We start from the raw sequence: 17,772 nt of genomic DNA, 5'->3' as shown, positions 1-17,772 counted from the left end.
GGCATACCTGCAAGCTTAAATAATCCACAAACTTCATCCACATAGATTAGGTGCATATCAGGATATAATGTTCCATCTCCTGTAAAAGGATTAGCTAGCAGTTTCTCTATCATACCTGAAGGAATTTCAAAATAAACATTTTCAGTAGGTTCAGTAGGTTGAGGAGCAACTCTTTTCTCTACTGGTCGGGGTGAAGATACCCCGAAAAAGCCCCTCAAAGGATTATTTTCCATAGTAACAAGTGACAGTAAATTTTAGCACACTATATAAATTTTTTCTTACAAAATTCCACCTACCAAAGGCGCTTCACTCCCCGGCAACGGCGCCAGAAAAGAGTCTTGTTGACCCACAAGTATAGGGGATCTATTGTAGTCCTTTCGATAAGTAAGAGTGTCGGACTCAACAAGGAGCAGAAGGAAATGACAAGCAGTTTTCAGTATGGTATTCTTTGCAAGCACTGAAATTATCGGTAACAGATAGTTTTGTGATAAAGATAATTCGTAATGGGTAACAAGTAACAAAAGTAAACAAGGTGAAGCAAGGTGGACCAATCCTTTTTGTAGCAAAGGACAAGCCTGGACAAACTCTTATGTAAAGGAAAGCGCTCCCGAGGACACATGAGAATTATCGTCAAGCTAGTTTTCATCATGCTCATATGATTCACGTTCGTTACTTTGATAATTTGTTATGTGGGTGGACTGGTGCTTGGGTACTGACCTTCCTTGGACAAGCATCCCACTTATGATTAACCCCCCTCGCAAGCATCCGCAACTACGAAAGAAGAATTAAGGTAAACCTAACCATAGCATGAAACATATGGATCCAAATCAGCCCCTTATGAAGCAACGCATAAACTAGGGTTTAAGCTTCTGTCACTCTAGCAACCCATCATCTACTTATTACTTCCCAATGACTTCCCCTAGGCCCAAACAATGGCGAATTGTCATGTAGTCGACGTTCACATAACACCACTAGAGGAAAGACAACATACATCTCATCAAAATATTGAACGAATACCAAATTCACATGACTACTTATAACAAGGCTTCTCCCATGTCCTCAGGAACAAACGTAACTACTCACAAATCATATTCATGTTCATAATCATAGGGATATTAATGTGCATAAAGGATCTGAACATATAATCTTCCACCGATTAAACTAACTAGCATCAACTACAAGGATTAATCAACACTACTAGCAACCCACAGGTACCAATCTGAGGTTTTGAGGCAAAGATTGGATACAAGAGATGAACTAGAGTTTGAGAGGAGATGGTGCTAGTGAAGATGTTGATGGAGATTGATCTCCTCCCGATGAAAGGGTCGATGGTGATGACGATGGTGATGATTTCCCCCCCTGGGGGGATGTTTCCCCGGCAGAACAGCTCCGCCGGAGCCCTAAATTGGTTCCGCCAAGGTTCCGCCTCGAGACGGCGACACTTCATCCTGAAAGCTTCCTTCTAATTGTTTCCAGGGCAAAATACACCTTATACGAGAAGATGGGCATCGGGGGGCTTCCAGGTGGCCCACGAGGCAGGGGGCGTGCCGGGGGGTAGGGGGCGCCCTCCACCCTCATTGACAGTGGGTGGGCCCCCTTGGTGCTTTCTTCACCCAATATTTTTAATATATTCCAAAACTGACTTTCCTGGAGTTTTAGGACTTTTGGAGTTGTGCAGAATAGGTCTCTTATATTTGCTCCTTTTCTAGCCCAGAATTCGAGCTGTCGACATTCTACCTCTTCATGTAAACCTTGTAAAATAAGAGAGAAAAGGCATAAGTATTGTGACATAATTTGTAATAACAACCCATAATGTAATAAGTATCAATATAAAAGCATGATGCAAAATTGATGTATCATACCCTACTCCAGCTTTGTGGTGGATTGCCTTGACGGGCTAAGGATGAACTAGTACAGAGGATGAACAGCCTCAGGAGTTGAGGTGTTCTTGAGCTCAACGAGCTGGTGGGTGAGAAGATGGTCTGAATCATCCGATACCCGCTATGGTGGTGGCTAAGTCCTATTTATAGTGGCCTTTGTCCTCTTCCCAAATGTTGGCGGGAAGGGATCCCACAACGGCCAATTTCGAAGGGAGACAACTAGTACAAGTTATCCTGACAAAAGTAGTCTTCACTTGTAAAAGGCTCTGGTGGTGACGCTGTCGTGGGCTCCGCAATGACCTCCATCCTCCCGTCCTCGTGGTCTTGGTCTTGTTGCACCGATATGGAAACCTTTGCCTGATTTCTCGGGACTCCGCGCCTGCGCTTGCCTCCTTAGCACCAAAGAGGAAACTGGTACACTGTGCCCGCTGGTGCCCTCCTGGCCTTGGTCGTCATGGCTCACGTCATGTGAGCCTCGCGAGGTGCGCCCTGCATAGATATCTCCACTCCTCGGGAGCCAGCCTAATGAGGCCGCCCCCAGGGAGGTCTTGGTGTCATCCGCCTCGCGAGGTTTGGCCCCTCGCGAGGGTCTTGTGTTGTTGCTGCTGAAGTTGGGCCGTACTAGGCCGTCGATGGAGCCACGCCATGGGCTGTAGGCAGGCAAGTCTGGGCACCCCCGGTCTCAGAACACCGACAGATCGTTCTTACGAACTATAGGTGTCATTGATATGAAAGAAGGGAATATTAAATTTCAGTTTCCATTAAGGAAGGGTATGGAACACTTCCCTAGAACTAGAATTAAGAAACCATATGATTCAATCATGAGGGACACCTATGGAACTAAAACAGAAGATGACAACACTTGAAACTATGCAGTATGCCTAGATAGGGGTGTAAAACAATAGCGCTAGTTGGGAGGCAGCCCAATAGTTATCTTTTCAATTTTTTGTTTCTTTTCTGTTTTTCAATAAGCACACAATTATTCTACTATTATGATTGTGTTTTTGTGTTTAAATTAGTATTTGTGTCAAGCAAAGCTTTTGGGATGATTTGGGTGATAGTTGCTTTGATTCTATGCATAAACAAAAACTTTTGCGTCCAGTAGCAGAATTGTTAAAAATTTCTGGAGCATGATAAAATTCTGAATTTTTTAAACATGATTAATATACAAATTTCCCACTTTGTCCTAAGTTTTCAGAATTTTTGGAGTTACAGAAGTATGGTTAATGTTCAGATTGCTACAAATTGTTCCGTTTTTCACAGATTATGTTTTTGGTGCATTGTTTTGCTTGTTTTGATGAAACTATGGATTGTATCGGGTGGTATAAGCATGGAGAATTTAGAATACAGTAGCTATAACACAAAAATAAAATATGAATGGGTTTGCAACAATACTTAAAGCAGTGATTTTCTTTATTACACTAACGGATCTCATGAGGTTTTGTTGAGTTTTGTGTGATTGAAGTTTTCAAATTTTGGGTGAGATCATGATGGATGAAGGAATAAGGAGTGGCAAGAGCCTAAGCTTGGGGATGCCCGAGGCACCCCAAGGTAATATTCAAGGACTCCCAAGTGACTAAGCTTGGGGATGCCCCGGAAGACATCCCCTCTTTCAAGTTATACGCACCTATTACGTGTTATGATCCGCATACCCCAAGATGACAATAAATGGGATTCTATACGGTGATTAACGTAGCTTGAGGAGTTCACGTATTCACTATGTGTTAATGCTTTGTTCCGTTTCTCTATTAAAAGGAGGCCTTAATATCCCTTAGTTTCATTATGGGCGCCGCTGCCATGGAGGGGTAGGACAAAAGATGTCATGCAAGTTCTTATCGCAAGCATGTATGACTATATACGGAATACATGTCTACATTGCATTGATGAATTGGAGCTAGTTCTGTGTCGCCCTAGGTTATGACTGTTACATGATGAATGTTACCCAACGTTGTCACCGATCCAATGCCTACAAGCTTTTCACATATTGATCTTTGCTAAGTTACTATTGTTGCTGCTACTATCACAATTGCTACAAACATATCACTGCTACTGTTACCGTTATTGTTGCTATTGCTACTATTGCTATCAAATTATCATATTACTATGCTACTGATCACTCCGCTGCAGATATTTAGTCTCTAGGTGTGGTTGAATTGACAACTCAACTACTAATACCTGCAAATATTCTTTGGCTACCCTTGTGTCGAATCAATAAATTTGCGTTGAATACTCTACCCTCGAAAACTATTGCGACCCCCTACACTTGTGGGTTATCAATGGTACCTTTACAAATGCAGCAATCAAGGAGTTACCTGGTAATTGAGGGGGCACTTTCACCTACCCCCATGACCTCAGCCTGCACTTCTTGCGCCTCCCTTGGGGGCCTCCCTTGTAGAGCCGTTTCTCTAAGTGGACATTTGGAACGCCGTCCCTTTGGAGGAGAAGTCAGACGACTAGGGGCTGAAGGGCAAGCAACTCGTTTTAGATTAGAGGAAGGGGCGTTACCGATGAAGCTGGCCTCGTCCCCAACACGTTAGGGGCAATGGCCACCCTTTATCCGTTAAGAATTCCCAGATAAAATTTCCCGCCTTCATTAATAAGGGCTAAATCCTCGTCCTCGTTAAAAAGGGGGTCCTATGCTCGGCGGTGCAGCTCTTGCTCGGGTGCCGGGCTGCTTGTGGACTCAACCCAACGCCTCCATCTCCGTTCAGAACCAGTAAACGGCTAATCAGATATTAAAACAACTCGGATGGACGAGAAACTCAGGGAAAACTTACCATGTCAGCGGGATTGTAGTAGGACAACCCATCTCAGAATTGTCGCTGGGCGAAGTCCTCCGTCGCCCCCTGATAGATGCTGGCTAGCGTTGCTCCTAAGGCTGCTTGGTCGTAGAAACTATCCTGAATTGTTTGCGAAGAGTCTTCGGTCCCGTTGAACCTGCACAACAGATGAGGGCGCTGCCGAAGTGGCTGGACTCTTCGGTTTATCACCGTGGCCATTACATCTATTATAGTAAGGCTAGTGCTCGTCAATTGGTTCACCCGAGCTCCCAGCTTCGTTACCTCGCACTTTCCTCTTGGGCAGGGCCCTGCGACCTCCATTTATAACGCCTCTTCGAGGGTTCCATGGAGAACGAGGGAGTCCAGGCCGAACTGGGTCAAGGAGGGGAACATCGCCTATGTAAAACCACTTGGTTGGCCAGCCGTCGGTATCCTCCCGAGGTGTGCCTGATGGGTATTCGGTCCCCTCAATTCGGCAAACTTCGGCTACCCCGATCTCATCTAACTTCTTGTCAGGAGAGCAAGGCACTACGCAGAAATACTTTCTCCATGGCCCGAAGTGCGCCTCGCATCCGAGGTGCATCTCGCAAAGGGCTACGTACCCTGCGATATGTAAAATCGAGTTGGGGTAAAATGGTGAAGTTGCGGCCCATAGAACTCCAATCGGCCCCGAAGGAAGGGGTGAATGGGAAACCCTAGGCCACGTAGTAAGAAGGAGATGAAGCATACCCTTTTGCCCTCTTGAGGAGAAGGATGATTCTCTGCGTGCACCTTTCCATTCATGGATGTCAATCCGGAGCAGGTCTCTATTAGATCTGAATCTGGCAAATATCCTTGCTTGGCCAGGCGCTCCAGTTGGATGCGTGAGACGCCGCAACTGCCCCAGTCGCCTCTGACAGGGCCGTGAGGGCACCTCGAAGATCCCGCTTAGCTCGCCATGATAAGCTCTCAGGGTTGGACTTTGGAGAAGGGGAGCACTTGCGCGATTTTCTTGGAAACAAGAGTTGGGGTGTGTGGCAAATCCACACTCCCGGCTTGCAAATAAAAAGGGGAAAGGGCCGATGCTTTGACCTTGCGCCATAAAGCAGTCCAATTCCCCATAAAATGTGGTTACCAAGGTCAAAGATTAGACGCCATGTGCGACAGGGTCGGGCCCGCCCGACAGGGTCGCCAACCTAGCCGAAGACTTTTTAAAACTGAGCTAGAGGAATCATTCATAGGAACTTGCCTATCGAGCCAAAGACTCCGGAACCGAAGTCCAAGAACGTCATCCTCGACATCGAAGACCGGTTCAGGGGCTACTGACGGTGTCCTGGACTAGGGGGTACTAACCTAGTCTACCCATGCTCCTCGGATTGGGCTAATGGGCCTTCATTCTTCTCAAGATGGACTCCAGAAGTTGCACGACGGGGCGTGATCAGGACTGCATCTACCGAAGGCTTGACGTATACTCCAAGACTTCTCATGCTGCCTCCACGCTAAGATACCGACCTTGTAACCCTAGATACCCTACCTGGCGTGTATATAAGCCATAGGGTTTAGCCCATAGAGGGGACATCAACGCAATCTCATTCACCTAGTCCGAGAGTTAGAACACATCTTACGATCTTGAGGTAAATCAACTATGTACTCGATACATCCATATCAATATAAACAAGAGCATGACATAGGGTTTACCTCCAGCAAGAGGGCCTGAACCTGGGTAAACATTAGCTCCTTGTTCTTGTTACCATCTGTACAAGATCCACAACTCGGGACCACCTAACCCGAGGTATGGCTATTTTCACACCGACATCGGTGTTCTCGAGGCTTTCGGAAGGCCAATGCCCAGAGATCAACTATGATCAATGGCCACAATTAGAACAAGAGGGATACTACCTATATATCCTCAATGGTCTACATTCTATGAAGAAAATCTCCGAGCCCCAAGGAGAGAAGAGGGCTAGGTTTTCCAAAGAACAAGGGAGTGCTAGAAATGATGTGGAGCGTGCATTTGGTGTGCTCCAATCTTGTTGGGTTATTGTTCGGTGTCTTACTAGAACATGGAGCACTAGCACTACATGGGAGGTAATGACAGGTTGTGTGATCATGCATAACATGATCGTAGAGGATGAGCGTGATGACAACTTCTATGACCAAATATGGGATTATGAGGATGAGTTGGTTGAGCTCGAGGGAGAAGCGGCAACTGTTGCACAGTTCATCCAATTTCATCATGAAATACGTGATCAAGCAACTCACATTCAACTTCAAATGATTTGGTTGAACATATGTGGACTCACATAAAAAACCAATGTTATATCTGCTCTTTTTCTTTCAATTTATTTGCTATAATTTTAAATTTATGTGGTTGTAAAACTATGTGATTTCTATTTGTTTGGTTGTAAATTATCTGACTTATTTATTTAATAATGATGTTTCGTTCATTTGTTTATTCGATGTAAATGTGTAGAATGTCTAAAATAAGAAAATTTAGATAAAAAACAGCGGTGCGGATCAAATGGATTACCCGTTGGAGGCACCGGTCAGAAAAGAGCGGACAAGGGGTAGACACCGCCCCTCCTGACCACCTAAACAAATAGAAAGCGGACAAATCCAACGTCCGTTTGGTTCGGCCGATTGGAGTTGGCCTTAGGGCTGTACCAACTTTAGTCTTTAGTCTATCCACCAGCCACCTCTGATTGTATACAAAGACGTGCACGCGGAAAATTCTTAATTGAACTAAGCTTTTTAGGCACAATACAATCTGCAAATCTTTTGCTTTGATCGTGCTGCAGAGTTTCACTGTCAGTGCGTGCGTCAAACCCCCCGCTCTTCACATGGACGGGGGCAACGCGCGAGAGTGGTCCTAGAGAGAACTGAAAATAAGGAACGACGCAACGAAAACGGTAGAGGGCAACGATCATCCCAGCATAGCACCGCAGAGCGTTGTCAGTGTCACAGCTCCTGCTTCTTGTGCTGTGCCTCAGACCTTCGCTTGGACTCCTATTTGAAGTTGGCGCGAGCCTGGTACGTGAGCCCGATGCTCCAGCTCGCCGGCGCGGCGTCGGCGGCGACGATGGTCAGCCCGGTGGTGTAGGAGGTGAGCTTGAAGCTCAGCGCCTGGCCGCCGAGCTGCCCGAACGCCTGGTACGAGGCGCCCCAGTTGTGGCTCATGCGCAGCCACCCCATGCCGCCATTGCCCTTCACCCACATCTCCCCGACGTCGCCGGCGCCGCCGACGTTGGTGACGTACACCAACAGCCAGTGCGGGTTGCCCTGGAACGCGAACCGGATCCCGCCCTTGCGCATGCACGGCACCCTGCGGTACATGACGGGGACGATGCCCGCATGCCAGTCGGCCATCTTCTTGAAGGCCGGGATGGCGAGGTCGAAGTGGGTGCGCGGTGGGTTGCACCAGCCGCCGTTGTTGGTGTCCTGCGCCCAGTTGGGCGGGCACAGGTTGGTCGCGGTCACCGTGATCACCGGCGAGCCCCTGTAACAGGCCGTAGCTCCGACGCACCGGATCTGGTAGCACGTCCCGCACCCGTAGCCGTCCAGGAACAGCGTCGAGCTCAGCGCCGCCGTGTCCGCGCCGTACCCCGCCGTGATGTCGTACCCGCATGCCCCGCCTGCGAGAACACAAGCACGATACATCAGCATAACAAGGAATAAGCATGCATGGTCATTGACCAATGTAGTACGTGTGCGGTGCAGGCGACGTACCCATCGTCTCGGCTGTGGCCTCGTCGCCGTAGAACGTAGCGTGGGCGGGAGTCCACTGCATGGCCCTGAACCTGGCGTCCACGGTGGTGGCCACGCCGGCAAGGGAGACGAGGAGGACCAAGACGGCCGCGGACTTGGACGCAGCAGAAGCCATTGCCTTCGCTTCGCTTTGCCTTGTAGCAGTGCTCTCTTCTTGGGTGAGCTCTGCAGAAGATGGCATGGGGCGAGTGGATTTATAGTGTGCACTAATGTACGTCGGATTGGATCAATCAGTGTGGCAGTTAGATCAGCCGGTGATGATTGAGGAGGAACATATATCGTTCAATCTTCGGGCCAAGTCGTGCCTGCACGCAGTCGCGAAATCGTGGAAATTTGTACGGCGTGCCATACGTGCGGGCAAGGAACCGAGCTGTACTCTGTTATTCTGCCGTTTTGCTGGTAGACCGGATTTTGTATGTTTTTCTCCTTCGAAAAGGAATTTCGCATGTTGGAACTGTGTCTTTTAATTTCTGATCACGATATGTTATTTTTCTGGGAGAAATCGGATAGGTATACATTATTATTCTAGATTGGACAAAATTACATATACAATGAACAGGCCGGGTGTCTCCCCCGCAGTTCCCTTTCCGAAGAAGCAGCTGATCTTGGCCGTCGGATCAATGATTAAGTAGCCACGGGCATGGAAGGCCGGACCTCACTCAAATAAAATCATTTTTTCAAGCTTATTTGCTTGAGCTGTAAAGAAAAGAGCAAATCAATTCCAACATAAATTGTCCATCTTAAAAAAAAAATTTCTCTATGCCTTTCTGTAGACCCCCCTAGTAGATAAGGTACTTGAAAGAAACTCAAAACTAGCACTACTGACACAGGCTGAAGAGAATGACCTCGAAAAATAATAAGGTCTTAAAAATGTATTGTTTAAGGTTGTTGATACATGTCCAAGAAGGCAAATGTCTCTCAATCTAATCGTGATTCATCATGAGAGGCATGTTTTGGAATAGCGGATGTTTAGTGACTTGGCTAAACATAACAACATCATCGATTATGCGAGGGGTACCATTACTATGTCCGGTAAATGTGACTTCCCGACACATGTTCTAGACCACTTTTCGTGTGGTTACAATTGTGTGTTGCGCGTTTTACCCTACTCTGTGAGGTTCAATGCAATCTTGCCTCGCATCCACTCAGCATACATGTTACTTTTGGCTACGTTGAAGGTTGAATATCATATTAAGTTTCACCGTTGGAACAAGTCTAACAACTTTTTGAGTTTGGTAGTCGTGTATGGCGCATCTTAAGAGGAGTTTTGTTTTGTTTTCCTTAAGAAAATTGTTATACATGTCATGATAACCAACATCCAATGTTCATTTTTTTTGGGGGGGGGGGGGTATTTTGTTATCAACGTGAGAAGAGCAGTGACCGGTTGGACAAGCGATGACCTTTCATGTTCAGTTATGTCATTCATAGCTTGGACCTATGGAAGATCACCGTGTTTGGTCGCGAGTGTACTTGGCTGGACAGTCAACCGGTTCCCACTTATGAAAAACTTGACCGGGTTCTAGTAACCACCAACAAGGAATATAAGTTTCCTCTATATTCATTACGGGCATTGCAAAGAATAAATGCTTTATCGGGTCATGCTCAACTGCTAACTGATTTTGATCAAACTTCCCAATCAAGTAAACATCCTAAGTTCAAACTCGAGTTGAGATGGCTTACTAGTGAGGGCTTTGCCGATCTGGTTAAGAAAGTTTGGGCTAGATAACAATGAGGTAATACACCCATTCAACGATGGAATTCTAGGATCCATGATTGCGATGATTCCTACATGGATGGGCTAAGCATATCGTCGATCAATAAAAGCGAAACATTGATGTTGCCTTCCATGATTGACAAGCTCAATAATATCACGGAGGTACGACCACTATCCTATCTAGATATTGAGAAAAAAGCCAATTAAACAAGCGGATGTCCCGTCTCTTGCATGAGGAAGAAATTACATGGTATCAGCATACAATTATAGTTTTTGGCTCACAGAAATGATAATGCGAAATACTTTAATATGCTCGCTAATGAGAGGTATAGGAAGAAACATATCTTTGTGCTCGACCAGGGTGAGGGTCGTATTTGTTTGGGCATGTAGTATTTCAAAAAAAATCATACGCACACGCAAGATCCGTCTAGGTGATGCATAGCAACAAGCGGGGAAGAGTATGTCTACGTACCCTTGTAGACCGAAAGCGGAAGCGTTATGAAACACGGTTGATGTAGTCGAATGTCTTCGCGATCCAACCGATCAAGTACCGAACGCACGGCACCTCCGCGATCTGCACACGTTCAGCTCGGTGACGTCCCTCGTACTCTTGATCCAGCTGAGGCCAAGGGAGAGTTTCATCAGCACGACGGCGTGATGACAGTGATGATGAAGTTACCGATGCAGGGCTTCGTCTAAGCACTACAATGATATGATCAAGGTGGAAATCTGTGGAGGGGGGCACCGCACACGGCTAAGACAACTGTCAACTTGTGTGTCTATGGGGTCCCCCCCTCCCCCGTATATAAAGGAGGGGAGGAGGGGAGGGCCGGCCCTCTCGATGGCGCGCCCAAGGGGGAGTCCTACTCCCAGTAGGAGTAGGTTCCCCCCTTCCCTAGTTGGAGTAGGACAAGAAGGAAGAGGGAGAGAGAGGGGAGGAAAGGGGGGCCGACCCCCCACCCAATTCGGATTGGGCTTGGGGGGGGGGGGCTCCACCTGGCCGCCTCCTCCTCTCTACCACTAAGGCCCAATAAGGCCCATTGACTCCCCGGGGGGTTTCGGTAACCCCCCGGTACTCCGGTAAATGCCCGAACACATCTGGAACCATTCGGATGTCCAAACATAGCCTTCCAATATATCAATCTTTATGTCTCGACCATTTCGAGACTCCTCGTCATGTCCGTGATCACATTCGGGACTCTGAACTACATTCGGTACATCAAAACACATAAAATCATAATACCCATTGTCATCGAACGTTAAGCGTGCGGACCCTACGGGTTCGAGAACTATGTAGACATGACCGAGACTCACTTCTGGTCAATAACCAATAGCAGAACCTGGATGCTCATATTGGTTCCTACATATCCTACGAAGATCTTTATCGGTCAAACCGCATAACAACATACGTTGTTCCCTTTGTCATCGGTATGTTACTTGCCCGAGATTCGATCGTCGTTATCTCAATACCTAGTTCAATATCGTTACCGGCAAGTCTCTTTACTCGTTCTGTAATGCAACATCCCGCAACTAACTCATTAGTCACATTGCTTGCAAGGCATATAGTGATGTGCATTACCGAGAGGGCCCAGAGATACCTCTCCGACAATCGGAGTGACAAATCCTAATCTCGATCTATGCCAACTCAACAAACATCATCGGAGACACCAGTAGGGAATCTTTATAGTCACCCAGTTATGTTGCGACGTTTGATAGCACACTAAGTGTTTCTCTGGTATTCGGGAGTTGCATAATCTCATAGTCATAGGAACATGTATAAGTCATGAAGAAAGCAATAGCAATAAACTAAACGATCATAGTGCTAAGCTAACGGATGGATCAAGTCAATCACATCATTCTCTAATGATGTGATCCCGTTCATCAAATGACAACTCATGTCTATGGTTAGGAAACTTAACCATCTTTGTTTAACGAGCTAGTCAAGTAGAGACATACTAGTGACACTCTATTTGTCTATGTATTCACACATGTACTAAGTTTCCGGTTAATACAATTCTAGCATGAATAATAAACATTTATCATGATATAAGGAAATATAAATAACAACTTTATTATTGCCTCTAGGGCATATTTCCTTCAGTCTCCCACGTGCGCTAGAGTCAATAATCTAGATTACATTGTAATGATTCTAACACCCATGAAGTCTTGGTGCTGATCATGTTTTGCTCATGAGAGAGGCTTAGTCAACGGGTCTGCAACATTCAGATCCGTATGTATTGATGACCCACAAGTATAGGGGATCTATCGTAGTCCTTTCAATAAGTAAGAGTGTCGAACCCAACGAGGAGCAGAAGGAAATGATAAGCGGTTTTCAGCAAGGTATTCTCTGCAAGCACTGAAATTATCGGTAACAGATAGTTTTGTGATAAGGTAATTGGTAACGAGTAACAAGTAACAAGTGTAAATAAAGTGCAGCAAGATGACCCAATCCTTTTTATAGCAAAGGACAAGCCTGGACAATTTCTTATATAGAGAAAAGCACTTCCGAGGACACATGAGAATTATCGTCAAGCTAGTTTTCATCATGTTCATATGATTCGCATTCGGTACTTTGATAATTTGATATGTGGGTGGACTGGTGCTTGGGTGCTGTCCTTACTTGGACAAGCATCCCACTTATGAATAACCCCCATTGCAAGCATCCGCAACTACAATAGAAGTATTAAGGTAAAGCTAACCATAGCATGAAACATATGGATCCAAATCAGCCCCTTATGAAGCAACACATAAACTAGGGTTTAAGCTTCTGTCACTCTAGCAACCCATCATCTACTTATTACTTCCCAATGCCTCCCTCTAGGCCCAAACAATGGTGAAGTGTCATGTAGTCGACGTTCACATGACACCACTAGAGGGATGAGAACATACATCTCATCAAAATATTAAACGAATACCAAATTCACATGACTACTAATAGCAAGACTTCTCCCATGTCCTCAGGAACAAACATAACTACTCACAAAGCATACTCATGTTCATAATCAGAGGGGTATTAATATGCATAATGGATCTGAACATATGATCTTCCACCAAGTAAACCAACTAGCATCAACTACAAGGAGTAATCAGCACTACTAGCAACCCACAGGTACCAATATGAGGTTTGGATACAAAGATTGGATACAAGAGATGAACTAGGGTTTGAGATGAGATGGTGCTGGTGAAGATGTTGATGAAGATTGACCCCCTCCCAATGAGAGGATCGTTGGTGATGATTTCCCCCTCCCGGAGGGAAGTGTCCCCGGCAGAACAGCTCTACCGAAGCCCTACATTGGTACCGCCAAGGTTCCACCTGTGGCGGCGGAGTCTCGTCCCGAAAGCTTGCTTATGATTTTTTTCTCTACGAAAGACTCCATATAGCAGAAGATGGGCATCAGAGGGCCACCAGGGGGCCCACGAGGCAGGGGGCGCGCCCCCACCCTCATGGCTAGTGGGTGGACCCCTCTGGTACTTCTTGCGCTCAGTATTTTTTATATATTCTAGAAATAACTTCTGTGAAGTTTCAGTACTTTTGGAGCTGTGCAGAATAGGTCTCTAATATTTGCTCCTTTTCCAGCCCAGAATCCCAGCTGCCGGCATTCTCCCTCTTCATGTAAACCTTGTAAAATAAGAGAGAATAGGCATAAGTATTGTGACATAATGTGTAATAACAACCCATAATGCAATAAATATTGATATAAAAGCATGATGCAAAATGGACGTATCGACTCCCCCAAGCTTAGACCTCGCTTGTCCTTAAGCGAAAGACGAAATCGAAAAATATGTCCACATGTTTAGAGATAGAGGTGTCGATAAAAATAAAATATGGACATGAGGGCATAATGATCATTCTTAGAACAACAACATATATATATATATATATATATATATATTGTCATATGATCTCTTATGCTAAAGTAACAATTCAATCACAATTTCAAGTATGAATCATAAACTTCATTGAGAACCAACAAATTCTAATCTCTGTCATTGAGGCAATTGCAATTTATCATAACATAGAAAAGAGTCAATATAAGAGCTTTTCAGCAGGTCCACATACTCAACCATCTTTTAGTCTTTCACAATTGCTAACACCCACGCAATATTTATGGGTATGAAGTTTTAATTGGACACAGAGAAAGATAGGGGCTTATAGTTTTGCCTTCCAACGTTTTACCTCAAGGGTAATGTCAACAATAATAGTTCATGAAGACTCACGTCCAATTAGCTATATATATCAGGATCTTTCCAACACATTGTGCTTGCCAAAGGATAAAATGTAAAAAGGAAAGGTGAATATCACCATGACTCTTATGTAAGGTAGAAGATAAAAGTAAAAGATAGGCCCTTCACAGAGGGAAGAAGAAGTTGTCATGCGCTTTTATGGTTGGATGCACAAAATCTTAATGCAAAAGAACATCACTTTATATTGCCACTTGTGATATGGACCTTTATTATGCAGTTCGTCGCTTTTATTTCTTCCATATCACAAGATCGTATAAAGCTTATTTTCTCCGCACTAATAAGTCATACATATTTAGAGAGCAATTTTTATTGCTTGCACCGATGACAACTTACTTGAAGGATCTTACTCAATCCATAGGTAGGTATGGTGGACTCTCAAGGCAAAAATGGGTTTAGGGATATTTGGAAGGCACAAGTAGTATCTCTACTTGGTGTAAAGAAATTGGCTAGCAAGAGAGGGAAAGGCAAGCTCAACATGTTGGATGATCCATGACAATATAATTTATCTCACATGTAAGAAAACATAACCCATTATGTTGTCTTCCTTGTCCAACATCAAATCTTAGCATGTCATACTTTAATGAGTGCTCACAATCATAAAAGATGTCCAAGATAGTATATTTATATGTGAACATCTCTTTCTTTCCTACTTCCTATTAATTGCAACGATGACCAAAACTATGTTTGTCAACTCTCAACAACTTTTATTCATCATAGTGTTTATATGTGAGCTCATTACTCTCCATGTGATCTCTTTGTTTCTTTTTATTTCTTCTCTTTCATTTTATTCCCTCAAGATCATAGCGAAATAATAAAGCCCTTGACTCAACACTAATCTTTATTATATAGCTCACGGACTCGATTACATAGAAGGATCATAAAGCAAAACTCACAACTAGATCATACTAAAACTTTATTCTACTAGATCAAGATATTATCAAAGGGATCGAACTAAGAAAAACGGTAAAGATAAAAGTGATGGTGATACGATACCGGGGCAGTCCCCCAAGCTTGGCAGTTTCCAAGGGGAGTGCCCATACCAGATACTCAGTTCTTCTTTGTTGGTGAAGAAGGTGGAGTTGTTGATGATGTAGGCTTGTCGTCCCTCTTCCAACGCATAGGCTCACCATCATAGAAGGATGATCGAGTCTCCTGAATCCTCAAATCTGCAGCCAAACTCACCCTCTTGAATCTGTATTCATACTCACATTTTTGATTTTGTAGGTCATAGATTTGGGCTTGGAGGTGCTCGATTTTCTCATTAAGCTTGAAGATGGCCTCCCCAATGTCCTTGACGTCCAGCTTGTGGCTGTTGGTGAACTCCGTGATCATAATGTGATTGGAGTCGAGTCCACGCTCCACCATCTCCTGACACTTGAAAACTTGTTGCTCCAATGCCTCGAGCCTTGCCTCCGTGCTTCCGGTCTTCCTTGGTCCCTCAACATCGCGCATGTGCAACAACCCCTCACGCATCTCAATGGTTTGATGGTGTTGCAGCACCTCCGCGAGGTAGGGGTTGATGACCTTCTCGAAGAACTTGTCCTTGGGGTACTTGAAGGCGACATGACGACCTAGATCTGTCAGAAAAATAGCTCGAAACAAAGACAAGAGATATTTGCGTGATACGGTGGTCAAAACCTTCGGGAGATTATATAGTGAATTTTTACCGACCAAAAGAAGTATCGTGCAAGAAAACGGAGTCCGGAGAGCGCACGAGGTGCCCACGAGGCAGGGGGCGTGCCCTCCACCCTCGTGGAAGCCCCGTGTCCTTTCTGATCTGCTTCTTATTTTCCTATTTTCTTAAATATTCCAAAACGGAGAAAAATTGCCATTAGAACTGTTTTGGAGTCGGTTTACTTACCGTACCATGTACCTATTCCTTTTCGGAGTCTGAAACATTCCAGAAAGTGTCCCTTATATATTCCTCCAGTGTTACAGTTTCAACAACATTAGTTTCAACATTTATGGGATTACCTGAGATATAATGTTTGATTCTTTGACCGTTTACCACCCTCGGATTTGTGCCTTCGAAGTTGTTGATTTTTATGGTACCGGAATGATAGACCTCCTCGATAACGTAATGACCTTCCCATTTAGAGAGAAGTTTTCCTGCAAAAAATCTTAAACGAGAGTTGTATAGCAATACATAATCACCTACATTAAACTCACGCTTTTGTATCCTTTTGTCATGCCATCTTTTAACTTTTTCTTTAAACAGCTTGGCATTCTCATAGGCCTGGGTTCTCCATTCATCAAGTGAGCTAATGTCAAAAATCCTCTTCTCACCAGCAAGTTTGAAGTCATAATTGAGCTCTTTAATAGCCCAATATGCCTTATGTTCTAATTCAAGAGGTAAGTGACATGCTTTACCATAAACCATTTTATACGGAGACATACCCATATGATTTTTGTATGTAGTTCTATAGGCCCATAGTGCATCATCAAGTTTCTTGGACCAATTCTTTCTAGATCTATTAATAGTCTTTTGCAAAATTAATTTGAGCTCTCTGTTACTCAATTCTACTTGACCACTAGACTGTGGGTGATAAGGAGATGCAATTCTATGATTAACATCATACTTAGCATGAATAAAATGTGAACCACCATCAGTCATTAAATATCTTGGGACTCCAAACCATGGGAAAATAACTTCTTTAAGCATCTTAATAGAGGTGTTATGATCAGCACTACTAGTTGGAATAACTTCTACCCACTTAGCAACGTAATCAACAGCGACTAAAATATGTGTGTACCCGTTAGAGGAAGGAAAAGGTCCCATATAATCAAAGCCCCAAACATCAAATGGTTCAATAACAAGTGAATAATTCATATGCATTTCCTAACGTCTACTAATATTACCAATTCTTTGACATTCATCACAAGACAAGACAAACTTACGGGCATCCTTGAAGAGAGTAGGCCAATAAAAACCGGATTGCAATACCTTATGTGCAGTTCTATCTCCAGCATGGTGTCCTCCATAAGCCTCGGAGTGACACTTGCGTAGGATATGTTCATGTTCATGCTTAGGTACACAACGTCTAATAATACCATCTACTCCTTCTTTATAAAGATGTGGGTCATCCCAAAAGTAATGTCTCAAATCATAGAAGAACTTTTTCTTTTGCTGGTATGTGAAACTAGGTGGTATAAATTTAACAACAATATAATTAGCATAATCAGCATACCATGGAGCAGTATGAGAAGCATTTATGACATTTAATTGTTCATCAGGAAAGCTATCATCAATAGGTAGTGGGTCATCAAGAACATTCTCTAACCTAGATAAGTTGTCTGCAACGGGGTTCTCAGCTCCCTTTCTATCAATAATATGCAAATCAAATTCTTGTACCAAGAGAACCCATCTAATAAGTCTAGGTTTAGCATCTTGCTTTTCCATAAGGTATTT

General features: G+C 44.3%; 1 protein-coding gene across 1 annotated transcript; it reads right to left on the bottom strand.

The window, feature by feature from the left end:
- Nucleotides 1–7,451: 7,451 nt before the first annotated feature.
- On the bottom strand, nucleotides 7,452–8,519 carry LOC119290876 (putative expansin-A30). The gene is made up of 2 exons (XM_037569581.1): nucleotides 8,366–8,519; nucleotides 7,452–8,271 (listed from the first exon to the last, which is right to left on the bottom strand). The coding sequence occupies exons 1-2, from the start codon at nucleotides 8,517–8,519 to the stop codon at nucleotides 7,646–7,648; spliced, it is 780 nt and encodes a 259-aa protein (XP_037425478.1). The 3' UTR covers nucleotides 7,452–7,645.
- Nucleotides 8,520–17,772: the final 9,253 nt, after the last annotated feature.

This window comes from Triticum dicoccoides, chromosome 1A, assembly GCF_002162155.2.
Source record: "Triticum dicoccoides isolate Atlit2015 ecotype Zavitan chromosome 1A, WEW_v2.0, whole genome shotgun sequence".
NCBI lineage: Eukaryota > Viridiplantae > Streptophyta > Magnoliopsida > Poales > Poaceae > Triticum > Triticum dicoccoides.
This window is presented reverse-complemented; position numbering and strand designations above follow the sequence as displayed.